Here is a 10,979-nt window from a genome sequence, read left to right as displayed (position 1 = left end):
AACTGTCTTCCGGACGTGGGTCCACAGCATCCAACGCGAACTAACGTTTCCGCCTACCCAATCTTCCAGAACGCGGTTCCCGTCTTGGGAAACTGAACGTTGGACGGTCCGAACTCCTTTCCCATTTTCGCCGGGCGGCGCGTGTCAACTCACACCCGCCCAGGAAACATGAAAGTCAACAACCGCCGAACAAAAGACACAAAGCAGGAGGGTATTTTTGTCATTTTGAAAAGTCTAATGGCATTTTGGTGATATAAATCCGAAGCACCACAGCCTGAACAACGACGCTTCAGATCTCCTTTATTTTAAAAAACTTAAAAATTTCTTCAATTTTGATGGAGGGAGGGAGATCGGGTCCTGCCGTTCGAACGCTTTTTTCGATTTTCTTCCTCTGTTCGCTTGTAGTTTAGTTGTCTTCTCCTTCGCCGAAGCGAATGCGACCCGTCCGATCGCTCGCTAAGCCCTCGGATTCCAAAGTCTCGGCGGCTCGGATTTCTGGAAGGTGATCCCCTCCTCGATTTGATCCTACGCTCTTACTGGCTAGATATTTTGTGGAAGGAATTTAGGGCTTCTGGAAGCTATTTCCTTCACTAATGAGATCTGATTTGGTTGGATTTCAACTTGTTTTTGTGATTCCTTTTTCTTGTTCTGTAGTGGAGATCGGATCTTTTGAGTATTCGGTTTGACGGATTCCATTGTTTTTTCTTCCTTTCTATTAGCTATAATTTTTAATGTGATTTTGATCGTGCAGTTGTTCATTCCTTTATTAAATTCTGTTTGTGTTTTCTTCAATTTTTTAGATTTTTTTGGATGTGCAGAGCTACTTCTGTGATTGATCTGATGAGATTTGTGTGATTTTGGAGCTCAAATTGGTGGTGACTAGAAGGAAAAAATAGTTGTTGCAGGAAAGAAAATTCAGCATTCGGCCCTTGCTATAGGCCTATTTTGCGAACTGGGGGAATCCCAAATAACTGCTGAATTTATTTGGTCAAACTCCCATGCTAAGATTTATGTGTTCTTGCGAACAACATTAGACAGTGATCGTGAAATTTGACTTTAGAATTGTGACAGCTTTGATGTTCTTTTCAAAAATGGTAGATTCGTATTAAATATATAATATTGTACATCGTTTCTTGTTTATAACTACATGATGTTGACCCTGGCAAGTTAACAGTTTAATCTAAACTTGTTCCAGTGCCATGCCGTGATGTGAAAACATGTGGTTTTTGACCTTTCCGTTCAACTTGTCTAACTGGGAACATAAAAGTCAGCATTTTGATTTATGAAATTTACGCCTGGAAGCAGATTTGAAGCCCTGTTGATGGAGTGGTGAAAACTATTTTTCTAGGAGTGGAAAGGTGTCGAGGAGATGAAAGGCGTGTCCTGGGGTCTGATTATAGGGGTGACAATAGGGGTGGTGATTGGGGTGCTTTTGGCTGCAGCTGCTCTCTTGTGTATTAGATTTCGCAAGAGGCGTGCACAGATAGGGAGTAGCAGTTCAAGGAGGGCTTCGACCATCCCCATCCGTGCCAATGGTGTCGACACTTGTACAGAACTCTCGGACTCAACAGCAGGCCAGGAGTCCCCCAAATTTGCTGAGGAAAAGGGCACATCCTCATGGCTGGAGGGACCTAAGAGAAAGAATTTGGTCTCAGTTTCTGGGATTCTCAAATACTGTTACAAGTATGGTAATCTATGTTTATCCTTCTGATGTCGTTGCCTTTATTATTTATGCTTTTTTTTTTTTTTTTTGTGGCTTCTGGTGAGGGTGGTATATTTCACTGGTTTGCAACTTGTTCCAAAATTACGAATTAGTAATTATATTATGTAGTTTTGATGTTTCTTGGTAAAATGGTGAGAATTTAGTTTTTTATAGAATTATAACTTAAGCTCCTCATGATTCCCACGATTAGGCATCTCTGACTTCAATTAAACTCTTGTCTGGACTATTAAATTGGTTCAGCTGTACATAAAGTTCACTTAAGTAGGTAGTGGTTTTCTCTTTCCTTTCCATCTGATAAGATGCTTAATTTCACCTCCATCTCAATGAGTTTCAGAGGAAAAAAGTGCAATCAAATTACTTATTTCAAGATAAGAGGAATCCTCATGAAAGCAAGGGCTACATAGTCTCTATTTTGGAGAAGCAAGAAAGGTTAGTTTTATGGCTAGGTGCCTTGCAAGGCTTGGGATTCTAGCATTTCTGTAGGGAATCTATGAAAAATATATCATAAAATTAAACCAAGGTTGGGAAACTTGTTTGATTGTCCATGTGAGTTGCAGTTGTCAGATCCTAGTTTAAGAGGTCAATAATCATGTTCCAGGTTTCTACATTTCAGTTAAAATAGACAGTAAAAACAAAAAGAAAGTAATTAAATATTAACACAAATGATGGTAAACATTTTAGAGCATGATGTTCTGTTCTGAACCATTGTATTCGGAGGCTTCCCCCCCACCCCCCCAAAACCCCACCCCACCTCTCTTTTTTTTTCTTTTTTTTTTTTGTGGGGTGTGTTGAGTGGGTGGGTTGGGGGAGGGGGGGGGGGGTGCGGCGGCGGGGGGAGGCGCTTGAAGTAGAAATAACAAAAAGGTTGAATCAGCATTGGCTTTTCAAATTAGTTAACTAAATTAAGAAATGGTCCCAAAATGGCTCCAGAAAGGTCTTGCACAAATTTTTTAGACAAATGAACAAATTGTCCTAAAAGGTAACTAGAAGGTTGTCTTACACATTTTTTTTTAAAATATAGCATCTGTGATCAGTTATGGTTAATCATCCGCTGAAACTTTTAAGAACCAGAAGTGCTGGGCAGAAACTGGATTAAGCTGGTTGGTTTTGGGTGAAACTAGCTGAAAATCAAAACCAAAACCCCAAGTAAATTATGACCTTATCCTAGCTAAAACTGATTCACTACAGCCAGCATTTGAGGCCTTGAGCTGTTACCCATCGTCCAGCTAGTCTACTGGTTGGACACACCATTCTTTGCATCTACTGAGCCGCATTTGAATCTTGGCAAGGGCTTGACTAACAAAAATCTTATATCAAAAACTAATACATAGAAGTGAAAAAACAGGTGAATGTATGCACCTGAAGTTTTTATAGTTACAAATGATGAATTATTCAATGTCAAAATGAGTCAAGTAGTTAGAAAGTTATCTAATGTAGAATGAATCCCTTCGACTGGCGTCAGTTAGTGATTCAGGCTCTTACATTGAAGCCTTTTAATGTTAATGCTTACATAATAGTATCTAGAGGTCTTGGATATTCTTCACAAGTTTTAATTGATAGATTCTGAGGTCCCTGAGGGTTAATTTTTTGAAAAAAAAAAATGAAGAGCAGTGGACCTCCACCAATCATTCATAGGAGTATGGAAGAACTATCCATGTCAAATATTTGAGGAAACACCTCCCAAGTTCTGAACCTGAAACCTCTTTCCAATGGAAGAGTGACACAGACACAAGGATATGACATGCAAACTTGTTTTGACTTTGATTCATATCTGACATTGACTTTGATTCATATCTGACATAATTACTATTGGTGACTTCACAGGGATTTGCAAAAAGCAACTAGTAATTTTACAACATTGCTAGGTCAGGGAGCATTTGGTCCTGTTTATAAAGCTCAGATGTCTACTGGTGAGACAGTTGCTGTCAAGGTGCTTGCTACTAATTCTAAACAAGGCGAGAAGGAGTTTCAAACCGAGGTAATTTGGTGCAAGAATTTTACTTATGTCTTGCATCAGAATATATCCTTTCTTCTTACTGAAAACATAGGTGGTTAATCCAAAAAAAAAAAGAAAAAAAGAAAAAACTAACAGAGGTCACAATTGAGAGCAAGCTGCTCATATTTATCCCATAGACATAATAATAATCACTAGTGCTTGGCATGTGCTTTTCATGTGATTTCGTTAAGGGGAAGGAAGGTGGAATGATTTGGAGCTTCACATAGAGAGAGAGAGAGAGAAGGGGGTGTATTACAGTCCACTGATGTGGAGGTGGGATGGAGATAAAAAGCAGGGTGGAGATGTGTGGGTCCCACGCTGGGTAATTTGTGTTTTACATGATAGCGATATGCATATTTATTTCAAATCTTTTCATCATGTTCTCTAGTCGAATTTCGACTAGGTGTTTATGCATCATGTAAATGATTGAATAGAATGCTATTTACTTTCAAATGTTATGTACTTAATTATCAAGTAAATTCTTCTTCTCATCACACATGATGTGCATGATTGCATCTAGTTATCAGAACTCTGTTTAGTTTCAAGTGTAATTATGGATTTGCAATCTGTTCAGCTGACTATGTTAGAGTACATTGTGTTCTCTTACTTTCTGATGCACTTTTATGATCTAGGGTGGACTTGATGAAATATCATACTACTTTATATACAATTTCTGGATATGTATATGAATAATCTCAGTAAATCCAAAACAATTTGATTTTTCTCACAGTGAGAAAAATGAACAAACATTCTTGCTCTTAATTTTTTTTCTTTTTTATTTGTGTGCTTATGATTTTTCCCACTTGTTTAAATTCTGTAGCCACATCTATACCATGTCATTAGCTCTAGACCAGAAGGTCAAGTGCACATGATGCATATATTTACCTGCTAAGTAAATCTTTCTTGAAACTAGTCATTTCTTTGCTTTCCTTTCCCCATTTTTGCAATTTCCTAGGAGTTTTTACACTATGCATACTCTTAATTTCATTAGATTAAGTCATGCATATGAATGATGATTTGTTTCATAAATCTTGGAGATCAAGTGGCTGGCGACTTTGCAAATGCATACTAAGCAAGAGGTGGAGAATAAAGGAATTTTTTTTTAAGAAAAAAGTCCTTTGGTTTTTGATGTGTGGGAAAACTCTTCAGCATGTGTCAACTTAAAGGCTGATCAAAAGTTTATGTTGCATAAGAAAATAAAGGGGATAAGGCTTGTTGTATGTAGTTTTGGTTAATTTTATCTGATGTATAGAAACTATGATCTTCTCCCATTTCATTCCACTTTATGCTTTTATGACTTAAGTTGTCTAATCATTTCATGAAATATTTGAATATGTCTATGTCCAAGGCACTTTGTTTATTGATTTGTGTCGTTTTACTTCTCCTTTATTTGGTTTTCAATTTCCCATCTATAGGGTATCCAGTAACATACAGTTTGACCCTCAGTCTAATGTAGGATTGATGGTTGAGATGGTAGTGCCTTATCTATATCAAACTTCTTCAATCAAGTCTACTTCATGATGCATTTTCTTGGTTGTTTCATGACTTTTTCTTGGAAGATAACAATGAGATTGCCTCTGAATGTTTATATTCCTTTTGATAGTAAGATTCGCCGTCTTGGATTGGACCCCGAAGTGATACAATCCCATTATAGGGTTGGTACATCTGGTATAGTATCCGGTTCAACGTATCAAGTGTTAGTACATCTCCCATACTGCATACTGGTTTGGTATTTGTATGGTATAGTTGGTATGCACTGATACTGATCGGTACGGCAAACCTTGTTTGATACTCAATTGGACACTTAATTACCTAGTTCAATTGTTTGTTCGCTTTATTTCTCTGCCAACAAATTTTGGCAGTGCCAATACGATTGTCTGACAATCTTTTTCTTCTTTCTAGGTTCTACTTCTTGGGAGATTGCATCATCGGAACCTTGTCAATTTGGTGGGGTATTGTTCTGAGAAAGGCCAGCATATGCTAATATACGAGTACATGACTAATGGCAGCCTTGCTTCTCACTTGTACAGTATGTGTTAGAGTCATCAATCATCTAAATTTTAATTTCATTTTTTCTCTACCTAGAAAATATGATCGAGTATTATTTCATGGTGTCGTCACACGTTCATGCGTTTTTCTAAAAGAGATGTCTTATAGCTTATCTCTACCTATATATAAGTGGGGGTTTTGCATGTACTTGTCAAATAAGTTCCACATTTGCATATTAACTCACCTAAAATTGGTATCTCCAAATATCTCTCGGAACTTCTCCTAGCAAGTATAATCTCTTTCCCCGATGTAAAGACTAAAAAATGGGCCTTTTGTTCAATAGGTACATCTCCATAGACCTTATGTTGAAAATTCCCCCCACACACTGCTATCATTTGAATGTGCTAGTAGAAATTTGTATAAGCATCTATTTTGCCATTATGATTCACCCCAAACACAGTCCACCACCACCTCTTCTTGATGGTAGCGGAGAGCTGGGGTTGTCTCAATCTCTCCATCTCCAGAACTGGAGCATGGCAACAATCCTCCTTCACCTCAATCCTTCCATTTTATGGAGATGATAAAGCTAGGATCCTATATACGCATCAACCCCTTCATTTGTTGGATGGAGCAGAACTTGGATTTCCAATTTGTGCCCTTGTTCTCTTGGAGGGAGCAAAGCATGTTTGGGGCCTATGTTTGCTTACACTCATGTCCTATTGGTCAAGGAATTGGGCATAGTGCTGTCCATTGTTTAAGACACAGAATTATCTGTGAATAAAACTGGATTAACAAATGTTCCAGAGACATTCATACAAGTTGCAGCAGTGTAAACTGGAAGGATGGATGTGCACCAGCCTATCTCGTAAAGGAGTTTAACATAATTGGTAGATCCAGAGGTTTAATATGCAGTGTCAAATATTTTGAGGAGATATATACATTATCCCTCCTTATTATTGATTCAGTTTTTGGTCGGATTATTTCACTGAGTATTGATCTTCTTACATGAGGTTGGTGATATTATTTATTTGTCCATTCTAGATGACTTTTTATTTTAATATTGGCTATGGTCTTGATTCCTTGCAAGTCATTGAAACCCATTATAAGCAAGCTGGCTACCTAAATAGAAGTTGACTTTTGAGAAGTTTTTGAAAAACTTTTTTGTGGCTTCAAGCATTTTATTTTTTGAAATCTATTAGGATACTGGTGCAAACTTCATCTTGTATTGGTGTTGCAATCTAGTTGCCGCATAAGAATGAGGACACTTACAATATGTCCACAAAGAATATTATGCAGCCTCTTGTATCCATTAGTAGGGCTATGTTTCCTTGGTTTGTTTCTTCTATGTGTTAAATATCAGATCTCTCTTTATTTTCCCAAATTATTTTTTAATCTTTCCTCCCAGTTCACACACCCCTTCTAGATAAATTACTGCTAATAATTCTATCAACAGATCAACTGAAATATTTCCTCTTTCCATCTCTCCATTACCTTAGGTCATTCTCATGATCTATAATACTACATTTATATGTTCTTTCCATGTATTTTTATTGTGTTGTCCTTGCTCCTGTATTTATTCATTCCTGACTGCCATGTGGTTATCAATCAATTTACAGTATCTTTGTTCTCCCTTATAACAATACTAATTTGCATTAAAAAAGAAAAAAACACTTGTAAAGTAAAATGGACTCACTTCGTGGTACAGATAATATGTGTTATGTGATATAATTGGTTTTCTTTTGTGCAGCCTTATCCACTTGAAATGAAACTAGTTTCCATTTACTGAATTTTTGACAGAATGCTGGTTCGATGAAAAGAAGTTTTTTGAGTTTTATGTTTGTTATTTTCCTATCTAATGATTTGCAGCATGTTGTTCTGATAGCAGGAAATAGATAATATTCACCCTATATCTATCTGTTCTCATCATTCTAGAAAATCGAACATATATTTCTTTTACATGTCAGGTGAAACTTCCAGTTCAAATATGTTCAAAGAACAAGGAGCATATTTTGAATGTAAGGTATTATTTTATTCAATAAACAGCAATAAGCCATTGAGAGAATTCACAAGCTCTAGTTTTTAAATTCAGAAAAATTTGGACATAGAAGGACACATCCGATCAGTGAGCTTATATAAATAATATTAATCGTATCGATCATATTTGTGTGCAACATTTACAGATGCTAGAGACTGTTTATCAGAATTGATTAAAGACAGATGAAAATCTCTAAGGATAAGAACATGAATTGTTGAAACAATTGTCCAGTCCACCCACCACACTTCTTCCACAAATATTTTTCAAAATTTTGATGTGTGTGTATTTCCTTCTTTTTTCCCTATATAGGACTAATGTATCTAATATGGTACTAAAAAGTTGTATACATTAGGATTCTCTTATTCATATTATGGAATTACAATGTTCCCAGCAATTGCAGGTGAAAAGCATGAAGCATTGAGCTGGGACTGGAGGATTAATATAGCTCTAGATGTTGCTAGAGGCTTGGAGTATCTTCATGATGGGGTAAGCTCTCCTATGATATCACTAGCAGAAAGTAACAGAGAAAGTGAGAAGTACAGTAAAGCTTTGTTTCTTTTGCTCGTTCTTATGCAGGCTGTTCCATCTGTAGTGCATCGTGACATCAAGTCTTCAAACATTTTGCTGGACCGGTCCATGAGAGCTAGGGTATGTTAATCCTTCATGATTATAGTTTTATAATTCATGTATAAGAAGATCTTGAGTATATGTACAAATTGGCAAGTGGTTGTTTGTCATGCTGGAGCATATTAGTAATTTTTTGAGCTTTGGCATATCATCCTTGTTTTCCTTTTTTTTTGTTTTATTTTTTTTTATATCATTTTTTTCTCCTTCAGCATTGTCGATTATATCATATAGTTCACAGTAATCTTTAATCAAATGAATAGCAGTTGGTATCCCTTAAAGTTTTATACAAATGATTCTGTACTTGTATCGGAAGTGAGGTTTGAGGGATTATTGCATTTTCTGTCGACATGTTGAATTTCAGCTTTTCCTGTGCAGTATAATCTTCTGATTGGAAGGTTGTACCAAGAAAACTTATGGTTGGTTAGAGGTATTTTTTCTAATGGAACAAAGAGGTTGTGGAAGCTGAGTTATGCTTTCATTTTTATGAAGTTGCAGGTGAATATGTTGACCATCTCCAGATGATTGATGGGGTGGGACTTTTTCATACATAGAAGAACCTACCTTAGAAATCTATCTAGTTACATGGTCGTACTTTGTAGTTGACCAAATTATACCTTAATGAAAAGATGAGCTTTGTTGAGCAGGTTGCTGACTTTGGGCTTTCACGAGAAGAAATGGTTAGTCATCATGCATCTAATATCAGGGGAACTTATGGTTACCTCGATCCTGAGTATGTATCGTCAAGGTCATTCACCAAGAAAAGTGATGTATATAGCTATGGCATTTTGGTTTTTGAGTTGATCACAGGCAGGAACCCGCAACAGGGTCTTATGGAATACGTTGAGCTTGTAAGATCTCTTTCTCACCATCTATTTTCTATATATAAAATTCTACATCATATAGTGTTCTTCCCTTCATGTATTTAGTTTTGCATAATTTTGCATAATCTTTTGTTGAAATCACATTAACCTATTTTCATTTGACACATCAAAAAATGTGAAAGTGATAATCTTCATCTGTAAGTCACTAGGGTAATTGAACAATGGTTGGTTAAGAATAGCCTAATATCGTTTTATTCTTGGATGATCTTTCCAACTGGGAGAGCTATTCTTGGTTTGTTAGCTGCATTTTGAGCTTCTGACTTCTGTTTATTTTGACCAAAAAGGACTTGTATGCAAAGAAGGTACCTTTTGACTCCCTTCAGAGTACTATTCTGATTGATGGGTGTTAGTTGTGCTGATCAACCTATCAATACAAAGAGAAGAGAAAATTGATATTACAATATATGTTATTCCATATTTTAGACATACAACCTCAAATTATAGCCCCTCAGTGTGTGATCCTTGTTGATGTTATCTAACACTCTAAATACAAGCAGTCTGCATCTCTTTCTCTGATCTTCACTGCCTCTTCCTGTAACAAATTATTCCCTACAAACACTTATTTTTGTATCAGGCTGCGATAGATGCTGAGGGAAAAGTTGGGTGGGAGGAAATAGCAGACTCCCGATTAGATGGTATATTCGATGTTCAAGAGCTCAACAAAGTGGCAGCCCTTGCATACAAGTGCATCAGCCGAATCTCCAGAAAGCGGCCTTCCATGAGAGACATGGTCCAAGCACTGACACATGTTGTAAAAGCAAGACACAGCAAGAAGCATCGCGGCAAGCGATCCTTGCCTGTCACAGTAGAGGAAGAATCCACAGATCAAGAACCATCATATCTTCAGACTTCGGATTCTGAACATCACAGAGGGGAGTCAATTGACAGCTTGTCCGATTTGCCCGATGTTTGATAGACTTCTCTGCTAATTTGTAGTTTTCTTTAATTCTTTTGCTGTTGAAAGTTTTCTCCATGACAAATGTATGGCGCAAGAAGAAAAATGAGCTGTTGTAGTCTTCGAGGGTTGATGGGTTGGGACTCTGAAAAGCCCTTTAGATCTTAACTTCTTTGTAATATAAGCCATTTCTGTAATCATTGTTCATCTGCAAGGTAAAATGGAAAGTGGTGCCGTTTCTTGGTTTTGACTTATTTCCAGAGTGCAATTAATGGACTCTTCAATTCAGATGGAAATCTTGCTTTCCTTTTTTATGGTTGGTGTATACTATTTTTGGTCCCTTCATGATTAAAGCTTTAGACTGCTACTCAGCTGTTGTGTCTCCCGAGATCTAAACTTGAATATCGCTACCAATGAATTGCCCAGACGACGCCTCTGATTGCAGAAGCCACAGTGAGAGTCGCACAAAATAGCTGGAGTGGGCAAATTGCAAGGTTGGAGTTTATTTCCAGGTAAAGCTATGGTGGACGGATCCTGGCAAGAGATCTTAAGCTATGGTTTGACGTGGGCTAAACTGGGTGTTCTTCCCACTTCCAATGGTCAGGCGTCCCCCAAGTATTTGGACCTGGGTAGACTACCAGTCGGATCTCCCTCCCTCCCTCGCAAGTAGAAGATTGGTCCCTCTATTGGAAGAAGTTTGTAAGTTCTTGGAATTTTTGACAGAATTGAGCAATTGAGTTACCAATATTCGTGAATGTAAATGGAGTTGTTGAATGGCTAATTAAAACCATGCCCAGCTCAAGTGCATCCAAATTTTTTAAAGATAAAAGCCA

The 10,979-nt window shown here is 37.2% G+C and overlaps 1 protein-coding gene across 7 annotated transcripts; it reads left to right on the top strand.

Moving 5' to 3' along the window:
* Positions 1-289: 289 nt before the first annotated feature.
* On the top strand, positions 290-10,400 carry LOC105052663 (calcium/calmodulin-regulated receptor-like kinase 1). Of its 7 annotated transcripts, XM_029266865.1 has the most exons (9): positions 290-502; positions 1,196-1,683; positions 3,548-3,701; positions 5,622-5,748; positions 7,673-7,723; positions 8,144-8,229; positions 8,320-8,391; positions 9,015-9,218; positions 9,826-10,400. In XM_029266865.1, exons 2-9 carry the CDS (start codon positions 1,370-1,372, stop codon positions 10,162-10,164), a joined length of 1,347 nt encoding a protein of 448 aa, XP_029122698.1. In that variant the 5' UTR covers positions 290-502; positions 1,196-1,369; the 3' UTR covers positions 10,165-10,400. The 7 variants fall into 7 exon arrangements, with proteins under 7 accessions (XP_029122698.1, XP_010931864.1, XP_010931861.1 ...); XM_010933562.2 differs by lacking the exon at positions 7,673-7,723; XM_010933559.2 differs by lacking the exon at positions 7,673-7,723 and having other exon boundaries at positions 8,135-8,229.
* The last annotated feature ends 579 nt before the right edge of the window (positions 10,401-10,979 follow it).

This window comes from Elaeis guineensis, chromosome 10 (assembly GCF_000442705.2).
Source record: "Elaeis guineensis isolate ETL-2024a chromosome 10, EG11, whole genome shotgun sequence".
NCBI lineage: Eukaryota > Viridiplantae > Streptophyta > Magnoliopsida > Arecales > Arecaceae > Elaeis > Elaeis guineensis.
This window is presented reverse-complemented; position numbering and strand designations above follow the sequence as displayed.

Bases quoted from the DNA above. Each gene is read 5' to 3' on its own strand.
- LOC105052663 (XM_019853055.1), top strand. From the start codon at position 1,370: ATGAAAGGCGTGTCCTGGGGTCTGATTATAGGGGTGACAATAGGGGTG. The intron at 1,684-3,547 runs GTATGGTAATCT...GTGACTTCACAG, and splicing joins ATTCTCAAATACTGTTACAA to GGATTTGCAAAAAGCAACTA. The intron at 9,219-9,825 runs GTAAGATCTCTT...TTTTTGTATCAG, and splicing joins TTATGGAATACGTTGAGCTT to GCTGCGATAGATGCTGAGGG.